Source organism: Uloborus diversus, chromosome 3, assembly GCF_026930045.1.
Source record: "Uloborus diversus isolate 005 chromosome 3, Udiv.v.3.1, whole genome shotgun sequence".
Taxonomy (NCBI): Eukaryota; Metazoa; Arthropoda; class Arachnida; order Araneae; family Uloboridae; genus Uloborus; species Uloborus diversus.
Genome location: NC_072733.1, coordinates 71,907,316 through 71,931,113, shown reverse-complemented (window position 1 = coordinate 71,931,113; position 23,798 = coordinate 71,907,316). Strand labels below are relative to the sequence as shown.

At 33.9% G+C, this 23,798-nt stretch overlaps 1 protein-coding gene across 1 annotated transcript; it reads right to left on the bottom strand.

The window, feature by feature from the left end:
• Window positions 1–2,895: 2,895 nt before the first annotated feature.
• Window positions 2,896–8,916, bottom strand: LOC129218545 (uncharacterized). Its single transcript, XM_054852845.1, has 3 exons — window positions 8,730–8,916; window positions 7,592–7,691; window positions 2,896–5,423 (listed from the first exon to the last, which is right to left on the bottom strand). The coding sequence occupies exons 1-3, from the start codon at window positions 8,744–8,746 to the stop codon at window positions 4,737–4,739; spliced, it is 804 nt and encodes a 267-aa protein (XP_054708820.1). The 5' UTR covers window positions 8,747–8,916; the 3' UTR covers window positions 2,896–4,736.
• Between the last annotated feature and the right edge of the window lie 14,882 nt (window positions 8,917–23,798).

Below are 23,798 nucleotides of genomic sequence, written 5' to 3'. Positions count from 1 at the left end.
AGAGAAATTCAAGTTATGCCAATATATTAAGGTTTGTTTCTTCTATACTTTTTATGTTTTAAAAATACATTCATCCTGTAGTTAACTCTTCAATCCACAGCTTGAGACCCAACACCGAGTTTGTTTTTTTGAACTTGTACTTCAGGTCAATAAATTTATATTGTTAAATAATTATTTTTAAAATGTTCATTAAAAAGAAAAATACTAAACTAAAACTATTCAGTGTAAACAATGTGAAAAAGTAAAGTTCTGCTGTACATAGTATGGACATTTTGTTGGAAAGCAGCAAAAACCATCCCCACTAATGTGTTAAAAGATTACTTTTTAGAATCCGGAGGCTGGCAGTTGACCTCTCTCTTGACCCTTCTAAACGACAGGTCTGACTGCTGCAAGAGAATTTTCTGATTCAATTTTATGCTCAGAATTTCAACAATTTTAGAAGTAATATCCTTCTTTAAAAAGCTTCATTTGTGTTAAATTTTTACCCATCTACTTCCTTTGAATGATATTTTCTTATAAATAAGCAACGGCCACTTCTTTCACTGCTCCCTCGGAATACTTTTGCTGCTTATTCAGCTCCATTTTTGTTTAAAGAGTCAACTCTCAATTCAAATTGATTCCTTGTTAAGAAATTTGTTAAACTGAACCAATTCCATGCATTTGATGGTAAATCTACAAACAGGCTTCCATTTAGTGACTCTTGACTCTGAAATTTAAAGTTTTTTTTTCTTGAACCCAAGTTCGGGGAACCTGTAGTTTAAAACTCGAAATTTTTTATCAAAAAAAGTTGTCAAGTGCTGTTCTATTTTATTGAATGTCAAAAGTCCTGTAGTGTACATAGACTTTGGTGCTCCCCCCCCCCACGAGATTTATAGGTGGGCCTCCCTCCCACAGAATAAAAAATATTTTTTTTATCCAAACTTATTGTAATTTTTTCAGAGCTTGCACCCCCATGTCTCTTGTGCTCCCTCAAACATAAGGGGTTGCGGGGAGCAGGGTACTATGTACGCCACTGTCAAAGTCACAGAGTCATAAGTTTAATTCTAATAAGAATGCTATATAAGTCTTTTTATTTTTTTATCACCCCCCCCCCCCCCCAAACATGATTTCCTTCAAGCTGGAAGTGTAATCTTCATTATTTGATTATTTTTTCTTCTCTCTTAGGAAGAAAAATGAACATGCCGTAGCTGGAGAGGAGATACCACCTGCACAGCACTTCTGCTTAGATGATAGCTTTAATGAGGAAGAAATAAATATAGCAGAAGCCATGCTAGAGCTGGCAAATATTCTCCCTTCTTCTAGTCAGCAGGAAGAACCCGTGCGGCTTGTTGACGCTTGTGTTGGAGGGACCTCTGGCGATTTAGATTGCAGACCCTTCAAAATTGATGCCTTATCAGAATCTGCTATTAATTCTTTGACTGGGATTAATTCCAACTCACTGTTGAGAAAATTGGTTGATCTTTTTGAAAACAAATTTCCAAGATCAAGAAGCAATCATTCATTGACAGCCAAAGAAGAACTAGTTTTGACAATGATGCGCATACGGGTGAATATCAGATTTGTAGTCTTAGCTGCTTTATTTGGCTGCACTCCACGAACATGCAAGAACATTTTTGAAAATTGTGTACTGAGATTGGCTGCTCTTTTGAACAGTGTTGTGAAATTTCCCGATCTGGAAGAAATTTCCAGAAATATGCCAAGATGTTTCTCAAGTTTTCCAAACTGCAAAGTTGTTGTTGATTGCACTGAAATTTATGTGCAAAAACCCAAATGTTTAACATGTAGAGTTACGACATATTCCTATTATAAAAAAAACCAAACTGTCAAAGTTATGGTAGGAGTTACACCAGGAGGCATAATTTCATATATTGGAAAAGGATATGGGGGTAGAGCCTCAGACAAAGCAATTTTTAAGGAAAGTGCAATCATCAATTTTTTGTGCCCCACTAGGGACAGTGTTATGGCAGACAAAGGATTTCTGATTCAAGACATTTGTGATGAGAATTATATTAAGCTGATTCAACCACCCTTTTTAAAGGATAAAGAGCAATTTTCTGCAGAGGAATCTAAAGCTACAAAAGAAATTGCTGCCGCTCGTGTCCACGTAGAAAGGGTTATCCAGCGAATCAAAGTTTTTCAGCTCTTAAACAATCAATTACCCTGGAATTTACTTCCACTTTTTGATGACATATTGGTAATTGTTGCAGGGTTGGTGAACTTAGGTTCACCAACACTTGCTGATATCAGATTCAATAAATAATTTAAACCACAGATATTTGTAGCAAAATGAACTAAAAAGTAAATCTTTGGAAGATAAGTATATAAAGAAATTTACCTAACACTTAATTTTGACGTAATGATAAAAAGTGCGAGGGGCTTCTTGTCGGTTGTCTTAAATTTCTTCCTTTTGTTGTTCATGCAAAAATGTTGACGGTACTCCACCCTTTTTTTAATTACATTAAAAGTAAAAGTTTAGTCAGTTATTACTCTATATACTATTATCATCCAAAGATTATTGTTTACTTTTTAGTATATTTTGTTACAAAAGCTTGTTTTTTTGTATGTTAAAACTATTATTTCATTATAAATTATCTTTAAAAATAGTATGATTTTGCTTTGATTTTTTATCCATGTTTATGACAAAGACCGATTTTTTTACTGATTGCCTTCGGGGCTTTAAACATGCTAACTGCATTAGTAGTAAATTCTGTATTATTCTTCATTAAACAGAACATGTTATACTAAATTGTATTTGTTTATTCAGGGGTCGTAGTTACATATTTTCTTGCTAACTCCTGTATTATTTTATTCAGATGTTAACTGCTGCCCAAAAATGCAAAAATCTTTGATCCGTTTCTTTCTTCTTTATCCTCTGCACTCATTCATATTGGCAATATATACAAAATATAGATGATTTTACTTGCAACGTTTAACATGCTTTTTTTTATCAATTAACTTTTTCTTTTAATGAATTTACTTTGTGAAATTTTAATAGTATCATGTGTTAACTTTAAGTGTTCTGCTGTAAATGTTGTAAAAACTTTTAATTTTGTTGCATATAATCTTACATGGAGTTCAAATACTCTGCTTTTGACATTGAAAACGGAGCGTCTTTAATTATCTTTTTAGCAATCAATAAGAGATGCATTTTTGAAAACACATTAGTTAAAATTTGATTTTTTTTAAAAATTTTTTGTTTTACAATAAAACGCTTTAGATAATCAGAAAGTAGATATTTTGATAAAGAACGGTGTTTTCTAATAATGTCTCGTTTGACTAAAAATTGAATGAAGTTCTCTTAAATTGTATGTGGAATTCATATAAGCAGGGGCCAATGTAGTAGGATTCTGGTGATTTTCCAAATGTGCTCAGAGGGTTTATTTTCTTGTTCAACTGTTTCACTTTAACTAATTCCTGTGGTTACAAGGATACATTGGCTCTCAAGAATATATGTTACTCTTATCATTGCTGTGACTGAATGCATTGTAAAATTGTATTGATAATAGCGGTTTCCCCCTTTTCTTTTTTTTGTACATGTGCTGCAAACGTATTAGATCTTATATTTCTCTACCACACTGCTCTATTTTCCCTTTTAAACTCTTATTCATTTTCTCTCACTTGCTATGACCCCTGTCCATTGCAAGTTTAAATTTTTGGTTTGTGTTTATACTTTTATAACCTATTGTTTATTACTTTGTACAGTAACTTTTTCTTCAATTGCTGTTTGTTTTCGATACAATAAAACATACACATTCATCAAAATGTAAGCTTTTATTTACAATAAATGGCCAGGGATGAGAGCGTTTAGAGAATGAAAAAGAAATCTAATAATTCATTGCAAAAGTGAGCTACAGACTATATCCAAAAATACTATGTCCAATATAGAATTTGGATAGAAAAAGACAATATCCAAAACATCAACAAAGAAAAAATTTCTGAAAAGGAAGCAAAATGTAAAAAGGTCTGATTTACCAATTTAAAAAATACATTGAAAACTTTCTTTCCCATAGAAAGTAATTTACAATTAACTTTCAACTGTAACAAACATTTGAAATTCTGGAACATACCTTACCTTTTTATAACGAAATCAGTTTTGAATGTTGACTATGCATTTCTGTGTACATGGGAAGTTTTATTAGTAAGGTAAAGGGGAGCAAAAATATAAGAATAATGAGATACATTAATATTTATTATTCTTATGAACAAGAATACTTATGATAAAAGATACATAATACATTTATAAGGAAACTAGGGGGATACCGCCCCCTGCTCGGTATCGCTCGCCTCGTGATCCAAGCTCGCTTTGCTCGCTCGCTGTATGCCAATACATTAGCCTAGCTAAAATTTTCCGTAAAAATTAAAGTTGGTACTTGCATTTAAGTCACCATCCATTTAACCAATATGAAAATGACGTTAATTTGTCTGCTTTAGCCAGATTTTTGACAGTTTAACTTTGCTGTATGTAAGATGACTGCCTTGGCAATGTGCACAACTTTACCATTATAGATACAAAAGTGTCTGTCATTGCTTTGGAGAGATTGCACTTCTACCTGTTGGTCCGCGGAAAGTATTTTATTTCCCTTGTACCACCCATTGGAGAACCAATGAAGGCATTCCCCTATCCGCTACCCGGGGACGCGCCCTCTAGGGGTTACAGGCTCCCCCAAGGGATGTATTTACATTATTTACACTCTTATATATTTACATATTTACACTCTTATATTCTAATCTGCAAACTACACATTAAAAAATGGTAAAAACTGATTGAAATATACATTTTTCAATTTCTTTAAATATTTTTCTAAGAAATCAGCATCATAATCCACTTTGACAGAAATATATGACTTGTCATATGTGCAAAAAATCACAAAAAGGCATGATTTGGTCGATGTTAAAAATAGACCAAGCTGGACTTGACCATAATAAGTATGTCTTTTTTTGAGTTTATACTCATTATCAACAACATTAACGTAATCAACAGTTGGAATTACACGAAGAGCTGTTTCACTTTTTCCTAGAACTGGACATTTGATTTCTAAGAGGCAGACTTCTCCATTGTATAAGATAAGTCCATCAGGACTGCAGCCCATCCATGGCTCCGAAGGATGGACAAGAAGACCACAGTCTATCACTTGTTGTGTTTCTTTTAGGAATTCCTTGCAGATTCTTTCAGCTTTGGACCCATATTTGGTACTAGCGTTGCCCATAAAACTGTTATTGACTGTATTGTGAATTTTTTGTTTCCAGTTAGAATTTTTCCGGGAACCATAAGTATATAGCCCATAAGAATTGGAGCCTGTTATTCTTATCTTACGGGCTTGCAACCACATGTCACGTTGTTTGCCATGGCCTTGCCCTCTTGTCTCTTTCTCCAACTGTATGGCAGCCTCCTTTGTTATCATGACATTATTTCTGTAAAAATCCTGAAATAAATGAGAATAAATGCCATGAGACTTTTTTTAATTTTTTACTATGCTAGAGAGGGAAGGAAATTTTTAGGAAATACTTTTTGTTGGGCAAACCTAACCTTGCAGCATTGTGAAGGCTACACAGATCCTAATCTCGGCAGTAAGATGATGCCAGTTCAGGTTTTGTCCCTTCTTTACATAGCTCAAAAAAAAAAAAAAAAAAAAAAAAACGCGAGAAAAATTGTGACAGTACTAACATTATAGAATTTTTTATTTTTATGTTCAATAATTTGTACACCAACTACTTAGCTTACGCATATTTGTTACATACAAAGAGGTATTCCAAAACATAACTAGGATAAGCAGTTTTCCTTAGTAATTCATAGAAACTTCAAAATTTCAGTAAAAGAAACAGGCACAACCAGAAAGTATTTTTAGGGTTATCACAATTTATTTTTCACAACACTCGATCAGTGTTTTCTCTCTCTCTTTACATCAATATATAATTATCATTAATGTTTAGTAAAATTCCATAAAATTGTATAACTTTTGCAATTTATTCAAAAACTGTTGCAAAAACATTGTTCTTATGCGAGAATTGAAATCACGTTAGAACTTTAAAGTACTTGAAACAACAATATGGAGGTAAGATGTTCGAATTAATAAATGGAAATCAATACCTGTTATTACTTCATTTTCTATATTAATGAAATAAATCAAAATGCCCACAAATTTTTATCACCAAAGGATCTAAACTATTCATATTTTTAAGATCATTCAAGGAAAGAAAAAAAAGAAACATGTTAAAATGGCATGAAATCACTTAAAAATACAACAAAATAATTGATAAAATCACTCACACTTAATGAGTCCTAAATATACATATGTACACTTATAAAATTGTCTACAATACGAGGTTTTTTAGTACTAACTGGCCTCATCTAAAATATCTTGTTCCCTTTCCCCTTCAGCATATCTAATTCGTTCCTCGAGAAAATTCCAATTTCAGTAAAAGAAAATAACTGATAAACTTTTAAATTAAAGAAAGGGAGGAAATATGATGGAGAATAAAGGTAAGCACATACAATTTTTTCCTTCATAAAAAGTAAAAACAAAAAAGCGTCTTGCAAAAATAAATATGAATATTTGTTCAAAATTAAGAACTTTAAATGGCCAACAAATCACTGAAATGAAGCACTTTTAAGGATCTGCATGAACTTTGTTATTATACACAAGGAAATAAATTAATAATCAATTTATGCAGAATTACTGATAACAAAGCATAATAAATTAATCATTCACTAATTTAATTTGCTGACTTTTCACAAAAGACACAAAATAAATAAACATTTTCTGTTTAAAATTATCATAAAATAAAGATACACTATTAGAGCTTATAAAATGTAACCAAATATTTGGTTACAGCACATCTTAAAAAAACAAACCAAATAAAAAGGATACAACTCCAAACAAGTAGTATGTCTACACTAAAAAACTACTACAGAGGAATTGATCGAATGTCATACACAAAACCTTTGTCGTATACCATTCAATATTATCAGACACAGAACAAATTCTGATGCAAATTCATTCGTCAAATATATATACGAGGGTTGTATGAAAAGTTTCCGACCTAACAAAGAAAAACGATATTTACCTTCCAAGCTGACTTTTATTTTTCAACATAGTCTCCTTGTAAGTCCACACACTTGATCCAGCGATGCTCCCATCCTTTTAACCCCTCCAAATACTACGATGAATCTTTCTCTTCGAATTAGCTGTTTACAAAGTTGATAACCTCTTCATTTGAAGAGAACCTTTGTCCCCCAAGAGCTTCTTTCAGCTTAGGGAACAAGAAAAAGTCACTAGGGGCCAGGTCTGGTGAGTAGGGTGGGTGTCCAGCAGGCGTATTCCCTTTCAAAAACAAGTAGCGAATGACAGCTCGATACTCTATTTTTTCCATTTTCACAAAAACTGTCAACTCATAAAAATGGCTATCAAGCAAAGAACGTCTGATTAAGGACACCCCACTTTAAAGTACTAGTGCTGCCATCTTCATATCAAGGTCGGAAACTTTTCAGACAACCCTCGTATATATAACAAGAAAGAAGAAAGATCAGTATACACATGATTGCAAAAAAAGTTGCTAGCTAATAGAAACAAAGATAATGAAATGGACTTACAGTTTCCTTCTCGGTTATTTCCTCATGTGTCATGCAAGAAACAACGATTGGAAAGTTGAAGATTTCTGCATGATGTTTTTCTAATAGGCCGTTAATTGTACTGCAAAAGTAATACATGAAATTAACCTGATAATTTCCCTAAAATTTTACTACATGTTAAAGGCATCAGTTGAAATTTATTCTATATTACTTTTGATGCAGAAAATTTTGGAATAGAAAAAATGGAACATTAAAAACTTATAGACTGAACTTGCAGCTTTTTCTATGCAGCATCAATATTTAAATTATTAAATTAACTGATAAGACTGCTGAAATTTTCAGACAACTGTCCGAGCATCAGAATTTTATGATTATGTATTCAATAGCCTTCTCAGTCAATTTTTATTTCTAAAATCTTCAAAAAATTAAGATGAGCACTGATAAAGATTAATATTACTTTTTACGAGAGGTTTGAATTGGAATGCAACTAAATTGACATTTTAAAATGGAAATGCCAAAATGAGGATTGAAAAAGATCGCTACAACATAATATAAAAAAACAAATATTGAAAATAATGGAAAATACAAAGTTAGTGATGTTCGTTCAAGTGATAGAATTACATTCTGAACAAAGCAGAGGAGTTTTACATAGGCGACACTATCGGATTTCCAAAAGCATAAAATGGGAGACAAAACGTAAAAAACAGCCCTGATATTTACATTTTACCCAGATAGCTCAAATTTCCCCCGATCCTAGATCATACATAGTCTTCCCTAAGATTCATGTTGTACAAGATTTGGTTGAGCGTATGACTGCTAATATTAGAAAAAATATCTTTTGCCTCTAATTTCTGCTTTTGATGATTGCTCAATATCAACTTTGAAAGTGCAGCAAAAACTTAAGATGTACAGGTGTTTGGGAACATTTATTCAAGATAAACAAGGCTGGAAAACATTAAATTTATTCTAGAAATGCAGGGAAAATGAAAAATTTCCACGTGTAGAGGTTTTTGAGATGGGCAGGTTTGAGACAAAAAGGTTTGACTGTTTTGCTCAAGTTTAAAGTAAAATTATCTTGCTACTTTTAATATTAGTCTGCTGATGATACATTGAAAAATCTAGAACTATGATATCTCCCTGAATAACTTGTAGCACTTACTTCTCTTTGTCTGGCATCTGTAAAACAATTTCATCAAATGCTGCAGCTCGGTGCCTTGCAACAGCCGATTCGGGGCATGCAGAAAGCAACTGCTCAGAGATAGAAATTTCTTCTTCCTCAGAGAACCTCAGGCTTTGTTTCCTCCTTTTCACGCAGCAAAAATCTTGTACAGGCAAAGAGGGATTGTACTGTTGTTTTATGGAGCTTTTTTTTTCGCTCCACTTACACTCAATATCGGTGCATGACAAATCCTCTAGAGCGGTCACATCATATCTTAAAAGAACAAAAAAATAGCAGTTAAACACAATGAAGCTTATGGTAAAAAATATGGTTTCCAAGGACGCGTCAAACTATAATTTTTTGGTGGGAGAAAATTCTTAATTTGCAGAATGAAATCCTAATTTTATTGAACTATAAAATACAAGCATGCACATGCACATCATTAGGTGTCATTAAAAAGCAATTTAAAACTTTTTAAAAATAAAAAGTAATCAAAAACCTGCCACAATGGATCCAAATTTTATAAATTGTCAGCAAAATTTGACAAATAATAAGGAGAATTTTGGAAAGGTCATGGTAAACTCCCATCTGGGTACCCCTGATGGTTATTTAAAAAGCATCTCCAATTGTTTAACATGAAAAGTGTAGCAAAACCTCTCCCTACATTATGTTTTTAAAGTTTACAAGCTAAAAGATAACAGAACTATTGCCTACCTGTTACAGTACAATAGAGTGGCACAGGTGTGCTTGCAAATGTACTGTCCTGCCTTACAGGTGCATTTGAAAGGGCCGATAGTCAACTTTGATGCCGATCGTTTTAATTCCCCAGTTACTGTGTGGGGGAAAGAAAACAAAGCGGATGTTTGCAAACAAAGAGATAATATGCCATAGCTGGAACTATCAGTCTTCGTTTTTCCACAAGTTATGATGTGGCCGGCATTTAAAATTTGTTCTGCTTCTACAATACAACGCGACCGTTCACTGCCGGACACGTAACTGAAAATGTCTACAATCGACAAAGTTTCCATTTAAAAAACAAATCGACAATTGATGAAGAAATAAAAACAAGCTTAAAATATACAAATTGAAAAACAATAAGCAAATAACAGAATCAACAAGTCTAGGTATTTAAAAAAGCTACGCATTCCAGAGTAACGTTAGTGTTAGCTATTCATAATAGACATAAACAACACGGCTTCTTTTGTAAATAATATTTGAAAAAAATGATCAATGCATTGAAAATGAGACAAATTTATCAAAAAAACGAAACAAATGAAGCCTAAACTGGAAAAAAATGGGCCCGAATAACTGTAAAATCGACAAGAATAAATACTAAGCGGGAAAAGCAAATCATCCCTAACAAAAGCATTAGCATTGACGTCTGGTCACGCCTCCTTCCTGACGTTTGTCTTCTGTTTTCCTATTTAAATAGCGCCCCCTATAGTTACTTTCCGTTCCGAATACGGTTAGGGATCATGTTCCTTTTAGGAGAAAGGGTGTCAAATCTAAAATTTGGCCAATGTGGTTCTCCAGGGAAACTAAAGACGCTCTAAATTACAAGCAAGCTGCTTTTCATAGGTTTAGAGAAACAGGTCACAGTGCAGATAGGCTCCAATATTGTAAGGCAAGGCGTAAATTTAAGTACCTGGTACGGATTCAGAAAAGAGAGTTGGAGCAAAGACTGGCAGATAACATAAACAGGAATCCCAAGAGGTTTTTTGCATACGCTAATTCGGGGAAAGTTCGAAATAGTCATATTGGGCCACTGGTTGATGAGCACGGAATTTTAATTCAGGACGATAGTGATATTGCTAATGTTCTTAATAACTTTTTTTCGAGTGTTTTTAACGATAACTGCATCTCAACAGTTGACACCAACAAGACACAAGCTATAGTACAGCTTGAGGACTTTGTATTTTCCAGGGATGACATTTTACTTCATTTGAAAAAAATTAAAGAGACTAAGACTCCAGGACCAGATAATATTTATCCAAAAATTTTAGTTGAATGTGCGGAGGAATTAGCAGATGTAATCGCAAACATTTTCAATGCTTCTTATAATTCGGGGACAGTGCCAGAGGACTGGAAGCTGGCTAACATTACACCGCTCTTCAAGAAAGGGTCTAAAGGGAGTGCGGGAAATTATAGACCTGTGAGTCTAACTTCGGTGGTTTGCAAATTTTTTGAAACATTGATGAAAATTAAGATAGTAAATTTTCTAGAGACTAATAATCTATTGACTAGTTTTCAGTACGGTTTCAGGAAAGGTAAATCTTGTGCAACTAATTTATTACATTTCTATGACAAAGTTACCATGGCTTTGGACAATAAGAAGCCTGTAGATGTTGTTTACATTGATTTTCAAAAAGCTTTCGATAAGGTACCGCATGTTGCTCTACTTAGCAAATTAGCTGATATGGGAATAGGAGGGAAAACTTTCATTTGGGTAAAAAACTGGCTGACCGGAAGGAAACAAAGAGTAGTTGTAAGGGGAAATTATTCTAATTGGAGTGAGGTCTTAAGCGGGGTTCCTCAAGAATCAGTGTTAGGGCCTGTTTTGTTCATTGTCTTTATGAACGATATTCACAAAAATATTTCTGGGAACATGAATTGTTTTGCTGATGATGTCAAAGTTATGGGGACTGTAGAAAATGAAGAACAAGCAAATCAGCTGCAAAAGGATCTAGATCATATTACGGAGTGGGCTGATAAATGGGGTATGGCTGTTAATGTTGGGAAATGTCAAGTGCTACATTTAGGGCATGGAAATAAGTGTACAAGTTATTATTTGCAAGGTTCAGTCATTAATCAGGCAGACAAAGTTACTGATCTGGGGGTCTTAATAAGTCAGGATTTAAAGTTTAGCCAACAGTGCAGCATTGCTAGCAACAAAGCCAATAAGATGCTTGGGTTCATCAATAGATCTATTTCAAACAAATCTAAAGAAGTTCTTCTGCCCTTATATAGAAGTTTGGTATGACCTCATTTGGAGTATGCTGTTCAGGTTTGGTTTCCTTATCTTAAGAAAGACATTAACGTATTGGAAAGGGTTCAAAGGCGGGCTACAAGGCTAATAAGAGGGCTTTCCCACTTAGATTATGATTCCAGGCTTAGAAGGCTAAAAATGTACAGTCTTGAGCAAAGAAGAGACCGAGGGGACATGATTCAGCTGTTTAAATTTATTAAAACAAAAGATGTTACAGGGCTAAAGTTTAGCACTGAAAACAGGACAAGGGGTCATTGTTTTAAGCTATTTAAATCTCAGGCTAACATGGATATTAGGAAAAATTATTATTTTAGCAGGGTAGTGGAACCTTGGAACAGCTTACCGGAAGAGGTGGTAATGAGCGAAGGAGCAGACAGTTTTAAGAGGGCCATTGATCTTCACTGGGGATTGTAAATTGACTAGGACCAGCCTAGCTGGGCCCAGAGCCTGTTGCTGGTCGTCACATTTGTATTTGTATTTGAAATGGTGACACCTTTTATTGGCATTGTGCAGATGATGTTGGGATAATTACTGAGGATGAAACATTAATGGTTCTTTCTTAGCCAACTTTACAAAGACGCAGTCATTTAGAATTTCCAATTATTTTTTTTAACTTATAGTTTTGGCAAATTTACTCAAATTGATCTTAATCAACTGTATTACATTCATTAAACACACCTTTATATGTAAAAGTAAAATATATGTCCCTATAGACTTTCAATAAATTTCACAAATGAAATTGCTTTGTTTTTCGCTTTATAAATGGATGTATTTACAAAAAAAAATTCACACTAAAAATTTACATACTTTATCATGTAGGACCACCTTACCGCATTTTAGATATGCTTCATTTAAATTTAAATTAAAGGGAGGGGTGACCCATTTACCCCTTACTCACGTCCGGCTCCTGGGGTAGGCGGCCGCCTAGGGTGGCAGGTTTTAGGGGCGGCAAATTACGAAGTATGAAAATCTGTTTCAGCGCCATAAGATTCACTGCTTCAAGGCTAAAAGTACAAATAATTTAGAGTGCGTATCAGTGCTTGGACATGCAAAGCATAGTTCGGAATATAACTAAATATTCAATTTAGTTTTAGAGGTGGCAAATTGCGTGGTTTAGAAGTCTTTTGAAAATATTAACATCCGTTTCAGTGATATAAGATGCACTACTTTATTAATGAAAAAGACAACTTAAAGTGTGTACCACAGCTTCGATATGCAAAACCCATATTATTATTTTATATTATGATTATTATTATTCAATGGGGGTGGGTGGGGTGCGGCACTAGTCAATATCGCCTAGAGCGGCAGAACTACTAGAGCCGGCCCTGCCCTTACTATGGGGTAAGTGGGAGCCCAATCCGATTTTTTAAAAAATATAATCGTTAAGAATATTTAAAGCATTATTTCCGAAAATAATGAACAACTTTTGTTTATTAATAATATATAAGATAAAACAAGACAATAAGTGTAAATTTTTTGCTTCAAAACTTTTGCGTTAAAGGTTTCTAAAACGAACTATTCTCAAAAGGGGTCCCACTTAACCCAACCAACCCTAGTTTACATTTAAAAACATAATATATTTCCCACACAATAGGTGAAACAGCAACTTTTTAGGTATTTTCATTTCATGGCAGTAGCTACGTTTGAATAATAGGTATAAGTAGACCGGTTTTAACACAAATAATGTATGATTCAAAATAAATTTAGCGTTTAAAATTAAAAAAAAAAGTTTCATAGAATTTTTATTTTGATCTTTTGGTGCAAGTTCAGAGGCACAGTCCATCGTAAATTTTTATCACAAAATGTCTGTACATTTACATTATGCATAGAAATCTACAATTTTTCCGCCAGTTTCTTCTCCCCCTTTTTTCAAGCAATTTTCAAGTATAATTTTCTATCTTTTTAAACTGAAAACTGTCACACATGATGATAGAAGTTTTACAATGACAATTAGAAATCTTTCAGAACAAATATTGACTATCAACCTCTAGGTTTCAACATTAGCTGCTCTGCTCTCCCCACCCCCCACCCCCTTCCCCCAGCTACTACCACCAATCCTTCAACTATACTTCTAGGAAACAGTGGTACCACTATTTCCTATTATTATATGTTTCATACTTTTTAGAAAAAGAAATCTTAAAATTTGGCAGTTTTCTATGTTTATCAGCTTAGAGTTGATAAAAGTTCTGAAATAGATTTAATTTGGGTGAATAAGGCAATCGTTAAAACTTAATTATGAAGCAGTCTGAACTAATGAACCTTTCAGCTTACTCTTAAAAATAGGATTAGTTCTCTAAATAATTCAATAAATTCTTAAGATTCATAAATACGTTATAACATTTAGATAAGATGCGATTTTGTTTTACGCTTTGCTTAATCAGGGGTACCCCTCATCCTAAAGGGAAAGAGCACACACCCCCTAAATGCCCTAGATGTCGCGAAGTCCCCCCCCCCCTGATCAAGAGCTCCCCAAAATTGAAAAAAATACCCCTAAAAACACCCCCCCCTAAAATTTTCAATGGATCAGCCTGCGGCATGACCCTTTCCCCTCCCTTGGTGGGCACCCCTGGCCTAATGATAAGGTTTCCATCATCATGTACATTTTTAGTTTAAAATAGTATGTTAAACAATTACTTTACTTAAATATATTAGTCATGGTGTATAAGAAAAAAATGCAATTATATATATATATATATATATATATATATATATATATATATATATATATATATATATATATATATATATATATATATATATATATATATATATATATATATATATATATATATATATATATATATATATATATATATTTCTGAACTGTAATTTTGGAATAAAAACAATATTGCAAGAGTCTGAAAATCTATTACACACACACAAAGAGTAATCTATGTAGTTTAGCCTGTTGAAGTTAAGATTGTATAATGCAGTGCAGTTAAATTTAGAGCAATACATTCTAAAAATTCAAATTTAATTAATAAAAATAAAATCAACTGATTTTAATTAATGATTTTGTTAAAACAATTTCTTTATTCAAATCAATTTTTTTTTTCTAAATTACTTAATTTAAATCATGATTTTAATCATAACTTAAATCAGACTGATTTAATTTAACGAACGCTGCTTAACTTTAAGTAGTAAGATTGTCAAGCAGTTAACAATAAGTATTAACAAAATCGAAAGCGTGTACGGTTCCAAATAATGAACACATTGAGTATTAAAAAATGATAACAATTAGGATTTCAAAAAATGGTGCTCATATTTTAATATTTTGTTGTCAGTCAAGAACTTTTTTTTTGAGCAATTACGATTGCTTATTGTTCTCACTTGACCGTTTTGATGTCCTTTGAATTTATTTTCCCACCGCCACCCTCTGCAGCATCACCGTCGACCGGGTCCTCACGATGCTGCTCCTATAGCGAAAGCCGTCTCCAGGTTGCATCCATGTCCTACACACACGCGCATACATACACAACTACACACACACGCACGCACACACACACACACACAAACACACACACATACACACAACTACCCACACATTCATGCCTGCACACAGACACAAACACATATGCCTACACACACATACACAAACACATATGCCTACACACACATACACATAACCCCTACACATAAACACACATACCCCCACACACAAACACACACGCCTACATACAAACACTCGTGATTGCGAAAAACATAATTTGAATTCAAGATGTCAAAATTCAAATCTTTTTTTTTTTTTAACGTTTTCTTAAATTAGTCAAGTGCGTGCTGGGCAAAGTGACATAGTTCAATTCGCTTACTTATTCAATTATTTTAGGTATTAATTTATTAAGTAACTAACAATTGCCTTATTCACCACAATTGAATTTATTTCAGAACTTTAGTCGACTCTGAGCTGATAAACATAGAAAATTGTCAAATTTTAAGAATTTATCTTGAAAAAAGTATAAACGAAGTCTTGGAAATATAGTGGTATCAATGTTTCCTAGAAGTATAGTTGAATGATTGGTGGTAGTAGCTGGGGAAAGGGGGGGGAGCAGACCAGCTACAGTTGAAGCCTAGTGGTGACGAAATTTGTACGCAAGGATTTCTAATTGTCATTGTAAAACTTCTATCATCATGTGTGACAGTTTCCTTTTTATAAAAAGAGAAAATTCTATTTGAAAACTGCGTGAAAAGGATAGAGAAGGGACTGGGGGGGGGGGATTCTAGATTGCTAATGCACAATGTACAAACATTTTATGATAAAAATTTACTATGAACTATGCCTCTAGACTTGCACTAAAAGATCAATAATGATATAATTGATATCGACAAATGTTTCAAGACTAAAAAAAAATCTTAATAAAAAAAATCCGAATTTTTTGATAAAAAAAAATTAAAAAATCACAATCCCTGTTGTTAGTAGTCATTTCTAACCTCTATCATTATTACAATAAAACTATTTTCATATAGAATTTTAACATAGTCTTGCAGAGTAAAATATTTGAGTGCTTTTGTCTGTAGTTGACGTAAAACTGAAACTCATATTTTTAACCGATTTGTTCATCATTAAATTTGTTGTAAGCGAATGTGAATTGTTTTGTATATAGTTATTTTTCACCTGGCATTAATTCATATGCTATTTGTAAAAAGTAAATGAATAGAAAGAAAATAATTCGCTTAATACTTTTATCTTTTTCGTTTCTTAAATATTTTTTAACGAAGTTGACTGAATACTTTCATCAGTTGAGGTTACGTGAACTTTTTTGTCCTCCAAATGTAACAAATACCAATTCCCAAGAACGTTCAATGTTTGTAATTTTTTTCGTCCAATTTTAAATTACTATTTTCATGAATCGTAGCTGTTACATATATTAAGTCTCTTTCATGTGAATGCGCAATGTACTTATTCAGAATAACACAAATGAAAAAAAAAAAAAAAAAACCTTTAATAATTCTACCTTATTCTTGTCTATTTGAATAATTTTACTATTACTAACAATTGCAGGCAATTTGAATTTTATCATGGTAAAATATCACTGATTTTGAAAATTTATTTATTCACCCATTTATACCAAGAGTAACCAAAAATAATGCATTCTTCTTCTCTTTCCTTTATAAGATTGCACTATATAATGTAAATAATCATGCACGTAAATGAAAAAGTATTTTTTCTTTTTTTTTCCCACCGTAAACAAAAATATCAGTCTTTTTAATTATTCGAATATTTATACTTTTGCTAATTATAAAGAATAAATGAATATTTAAAAAAAGAAAGACGGAGAACCTCCATTAAAATAGGGCTTTGCAACCTTATTTTTATAATAATTACTGATCGATACTCATACATTTATCCACTAGATGGCAGCATGAACGATAAGAAAAACATGCAGAAAAGCACGTTCGGATAAATCTGCAACGGTCTACCTCTGACGTCACAAGAATGGGTGGAGCTACGTAAACTTCTGACGTCACATCGTTTCTTTTGCTAGTTTGATTTTCGCGTTGAATTTCTTTCTTTTTGCTTCTCGATCTTAATTTATTTAAATATTTTTTTTCGCTTTTTATCTTTATTTTCTTTTTGTTATTGTTATAAAACGGAAAGGGAGTTCATTTTTGTAAAAGCAAATACGGTTTTATTTCATATTTAATTGAAATAAATTAAGAATATAATTATTATTTTTTAAAGATTTTTATGACGTTCTGGAAGATGTGATTATTTTATTCATTAAAATGAGAGGGGGAGAGGGATTATCAAAATTAGTTTATCAAGTTATTTTCCAAAATATGTTTTATTTTAGCTATTTAAGTGAAGCATTTTGTGGAGAAATATAAGTTTTAAGTTTTTGTGAAATGAAACGGTAAACGAAAAAACAATGAAAAAAAAAGTACGACTATTATTATCAAGAAATAATTAAATACTTTTGCGCCGAGAAATAATTGGAAATATCTAACTTTTATCAGCACAAATAAATAGATTGTTGAATACACGTGTTTCGGGGTTTCCAGAAACCTCTTTTTCAATGCAAAGTTGTGAGCTTTTGCATGTAAAGACATCCAATAAAAATCTGTTTATTTAGACTAAAAATTGGATATTTCTTGTTAATATTATTATTAACTAGTGGTACCCGCACGGCTTTGCCCGTAGCAAAAAGTTAAAAGGTCATTTGGTTCGCCTGTATATTTACAAATAATTGATGATGAATTTCTCGCAAGTTTGCTATTTTAATTTGCCTGTTACGGTTCCTCGTTATGATAATTTGGTAATTTAATCCTCCGTGTTGTGATAATTTGTTCGGAAAAATTTTCTTAAAATTAGAATAGAAAAAGAACAAAATCGGATTTTCGAAAAATCGCTTCGAGGTGCACACCCTCTTGCTACGTACTCATTTTGTGTCAAATTTCATAAAAATCGGCCGAACTGTTAAGGCGCTGTGCGCGTCACAGAGATCCAGACAGAGATCCCGATATCCAGACAGAGAGACTTTAAGCTTTATTATTAGTAAAGATTTTTAAAGATGTTATAAAAGATATAAATTTGGCGTTCCAAGACATAGGGTTAAGATGTAATAACTTTTCTTTCTAAAAATAGGGGGTGGCGATTGTCAAAATTAGTTTTATCAAGTTACTCAACCATTATATTTTTATTTTAGCTATTAAGTAAAACTAATAGCTAAATGAGGTTAATTTAATAGCTAAGTTAATCTCGAACAATAGGTTTTAAAAGTCCGTAAAATAAAACGGCTGACGAAAAAATAATGAAAACGGAAGGGCAGGAGGGGGTGCATTATTATCATACAAAATCCAAATTATTTCTAATGAGGAATAAGAGGAAACAGAGGTATGGATTAAAACGGAAAATATACATTGATGAAGTTTAATGCATTTGTGCTCAGGTATCCTAACTCCTTTAAATGATTTCTTTTGACCAAGTTTCAGTTTTTTGTATTACTTTAAGGAATAAACTAGGGTGACTTGAATAAGAGGCCCAGCTCTTTTCGCTATGCCGCAGACGCGGGTTCGATGCCAAGGATGGACACGGTCAACTGGGCCTTTCATTTCTTCTATGGGTCGATAAAATGAATACCAAGTGTGCTTGGAATCTAAACACTAGGGGCTCCTTGTTCGGCTGACCGGCACGTCTGATTTTTGCACCCTAGTGCCAAATATTAGTTCATACTAAGTTTTGTAGATTTTTATTTCGAGGATATAAAGCTAGGAATATGTTTTTTAAATGAATAAAATTGTAAATGAAAATCAGCGTTACCTCCGTAGTCAAAAGATTAAATAACACTAGCCTACACTCCAGGGTGCCCCGTACCTACCGCTTACGCCTACAATCCAGGGTCCCCCTACCTACCGCTTACACATGATTTAATTGTTCGGATGGGACCCTGAAGACAGTTTAGTTTCTTGATCCAGACCATGAACCGGGCAGTCCCTGATCCAGCACCCTCGGAGATATCGATATGGAATGGAAACTTGGAGGTCTTCGTAATCACGACTGATTAAACGTGAACCTGTCACCATTAGCGTACACAGAGGATCTCCTACCGACTGCATCGAACCCGCGACCCTGCAGTTGCGAGTCCAACGCCCTACCGATCAGGCCATCATGGCCACATGTTAAGAACATGCAAAGTTCCATGTATTGTTTACCTGGGATCGTGGTGACCTGATCGCCAAAGTGTTGTCGGATTCGCAACCGAAGGGTCTCGGGTTCAATGCCAGCCGGTCGTAGATATTTCGTGTTTGTTAAATAGTTGATATAATATTTAATTTATGTTGAAAGATAAATTGTCTTTGAAAAATTTCAAAAGAACGCATGCATGGACACCGGCAGAATTAATTGCAAAGGGGTGTAACCATATAGAATTCTGTAGCAAAAATAATAGGGCTTCCATACAGTCATAGAATGTGGCCAATTGGAAAATCATTCGATTCTAATAGCTATAAATCCATTATATGACCAATGTGTCCCTTTTCCCCTCCCCGAAAAAAAAATGGTTTGAATTTTGAGATCTTTTATTCTCAAATTAGGTTTTCGCAATCAGGAATTGCGGTAGGACCCTACTCGAAGGGTTTCTTGTTCCTACTAATGGAATTCACCGCAAAGTAATTTGAATTCAAGAAGTCAAAATTCAAATGAATGCCAGGGGCTGAATACTGGATGTTATATGCTGGATTTTGTTTTTGCGTAAAAAGAATTGTTTAAAGTCGAAAAGGTCCAGGTCGTTATTAAATAATTCGATTTCGATGTGCATGGACGCTACCATCCAAGGGAAGGGACATACTAGCGGAGGCTCGTGGACCAGAGGACATGGACGCCACCAACGAGGAGAATGGACACGCACATGGAGGCTCATGCACCAAAGAAGTTTGCATAATAAGCATAGAAAAATAAAATGAAAGGAAATCAACTATTGTCAAGTAAAAACAAAAAACAACCGTGATTGCTCAAAGTAAAAAAAAAATGCATAAACTTTTTTTATTCGACATTTTTTCTAATTCAGCAATTGCGAATTTGCTTCTGACCGTTTTTGGCGTCCGTCCGTCCTTTGATTTCATTTCTGTCACCACCATTGGATTTTTGGAGGGACTCCACCTTGGCCACCCCCCCCCCCCCCATGCTGCTCCTCCAGCGAGCACCGTCCTTCGTACACACACGCCTGCACACACACACATGTCTGCAGATAGACTCACACATACACACACACACGGCTACCCCCCCCCCCCCATACACGCCTACATACACACACGCGTGATTGCGAAAAAAATAATTTCAATTCGGGTTGTCAAAATTCAAATTAATTTTTATTTATTTAATTATTTATTGATTTTTCAATTTTTAAAAATTATGTGCTTAATTATTTATTAATTTAACTTAAATCTTAAGTCGACTTCTAAGACGTATTTCTATTTAATTATTCAGTTTATAAGTTACATTTTTCTGAGCACAGTATTTTTGTACTTTTATATTTTCCCTTCGCTGAAAATGCAGTAATTTTTACAAACTTCCTTATTTATAGTATTAATAACCATTGAAACATCTTTAAAAATATTTAAAAAATATTAAATCATTTTTGTTTTTATAATTGATGTAATTTTATTTTTCAAAATCGGGTGTGGGGGGGGGGGGGCGCCACTTTCTTGCCGGATTCAAGTTGACGAGCGAGCTTGATAAAAGGAATGCCGGAGGGGGATTGCGCCGAAGGCTAGGACCACCCATGGAGTTAATTAGCACCCCCTGCTGCGCAAGTAAGTTTTGGGGTTGCATTACTTCGCGAATTCTCGCTTAACTGGCGATTTGAATTCTATTCTATTCTATTCAAGAGTCACAACTGACTACAACTGTATTTATGTCGAGGACTGCATACTAAGTGCCTTGCCTCCATTATTTTATATACCGATAGATGGCAGCACCATCACCGGATCGAACAGTTAATGAGAATTTAGAACTAGTCCAAGAGCTAATAGCTACCTGGTGCTAGCACCCCCAGAGGTATCGTTTCACTTGGAGGACATTGAGACCACGAGCATATTTAACGTCGCCCAGTCCCCTTTAATGACGACGGTGGGTCTTCGACCAGCGGGGATCGAACCCGAGACCCTCCGGCCCCGAGTCCAATGCCCTACCGATCAGGCTACCACGGCCCTTGGCGATTTGAATAAATCTAGTTTTTAATACAGTTAAAGCATGGGTTGAAGTTAAAATACACGAAGAGTTCAATATAGTTAATGACGCAGTTAATGCAGGGCTCAGCTACGTACAACAGATAACTCTAAAGATAGTTCTTTTTAATTTAAATGTGCAATGAACTTTCAAAAGTACTGCTGAAAATTAAAAATTAAACGGTTTAGATGACATTTTCACTGTTAACTACTTATTTTAATTGGAATATCCTAGCATGTTTAAAAAAATTGTGTATATCTTGAACAAAATCGATGCATTTTAACTGAAGGAAAGTATTTTCAGGGCAAAGTATGTGAATTAATTTTTAATGAGTTAAATCATTGAAATTTTTTTCAGTTTCCTTCACATTTGAAAGTTTTAACTTCTAAGGTCGTGTTCGAATAGAGCAGCCAATTAACAGTAGCTCACTGAGGACTATCCAGATACGTTCTATATAGCATCCCTTTCTTATATACAGAATTTCAGGGGAGGGGGGGGGGGGTGATAGGGCTGACTGTGCCACTGCAATTTTTAGGGGGCTTGTTTTAAGAGGTATTTTTTTATTTTTTTCGGGAGGCTTCGTGATAATTAGGGAGTGAGCACCCCTGAAAATTTAGTTCTATAGAGTTACTGCTTATCAGCGATCATATATGAAAACATTCTACAAACACTCACCGCATTTAATGAAATCAACCCCCCTAGTAAACCGTTATTTCCATTCAAACACAGCAATAACTGTGTCTATTCTAAAAGTGCATTGTCCCCGAAAATGTTTGGCAGAGACACCACTTCTAGGCGTGCATTTCTTTACTGTTAAATTATTTATGATAAGGATGTCAACCCCCCTCCCTCAAAGAAAAAAAAAAGGAACAAGTTTTTTCCCATAATTTTAATAAAAACAAAGAACAATGGTGTGGGTTTGAACATAATACAGCCAGATTCAGAGGAATAATAAGCCATGATTATAGAAAACGCAATTTGCAATGCAACATGCCCACCTCCCTCCCTTGTCTCTTTCTTATTAAAAATTTAGGCGCTTACAGTCGAGCGTCACTGACGGGTACTATGAAGCGAAAATTTTTGGGAACCCCTGATAACTGGTGCACTTGTCAATTTTGATGTTTTCGAAATGAAGGGGAAGGGAGGGGGTAATTCCAAATTTTTCTTTAAAATCACATATTTCGGACAAATTATGTTCATAGAATTACCCTTGTGGTCAATTAGCCAGAGCCTATCCCCCTCCCCCCCCGCCACGGAAACCCGAAATGCTTTCCAATTTAAAGAAACTTTACATTTTAAAAATAAGCCAATTCCCCCCCCCCCCCCCCCCCCCGAAATTTTGTAACTGCATTGAATTGAAGGAATCTAGAAATGCCAAAAAATGTGGACATTTTTAAATCAAGACCATCATCATGGGGGTGTCGGGGTGCGAATAATATTTTCTGGGGTTTCTCTATATGTACCTAAAATGAAAATTTAATACTCAAACAAATAATTAAAGAAAGAAAGAAGTTTTAAACTAGAAGTCAACTATTTCGATTTATAAGAAACAATAAAACCATCTACTGCTATAAATTATTATTATTTGAATTAAACAAAAACTATCAAAAACTCTTCCTATCCTAACTGAAAGCGAAACCTTTAATTGCTGGTGTAATTAATTCTACCCAAGGGCGCCCATATAAGGGGTAAGGGAGCTCAAGCCCCCCTCCCCTAGAAATGAGAATTTCCTTGCTTTTAGTGCTTTTTTCTTTGCAAAAATGTATAAAAATTTCTTTTCCAATCATAAATGAAATAAATTATTAAAAATTTCACATTTTAATGTCTCTAATCTGTACAGAAATCGTTTTTTTTTGCATGGGGAAAATATTCTGCTAAACCATGGGGAACATTTTGAGCCCCCTTAAAATTTTGCATATGGGCGCCCTTGCCAAAGACCAAAAAGGACCCCCCCCCCTCCTTTTTTTAATAATGACTATATAATCTCGCAGTATAAATAATTCTGCCTATATTGCTTATAACTGCCACAAATAAGTAAAGTAAATAAAATTATGAGTTTGAATTTTTATTTTACAAATGATTGAAAAAATTCCATTATATAATCAGCATGAAATCTCTACATAGTATAAAATTCACATAAATTCACGAATATGGGGGGTTAAAAATTAGTCGCGATTAGTAATATTATATATCTTTGGAAAGGGAAGAATTTTCCGCGTTCTACGCAATTTGTTCCAACGCTCTAACTTAATTGCGGCGGGAGTTATTTACGTTTTTAGCTCGAATTTGTTTAGGCTTAGCTGAAATTTGGGCACTACTTTCTTCATTAAATTTATCAATAAAAAGTGAATGAATTTTCCTACAGTTTTCGTTTTGACACCATTGAAAAGAGCTACTTTTTTTACTCCAGATCTAACTC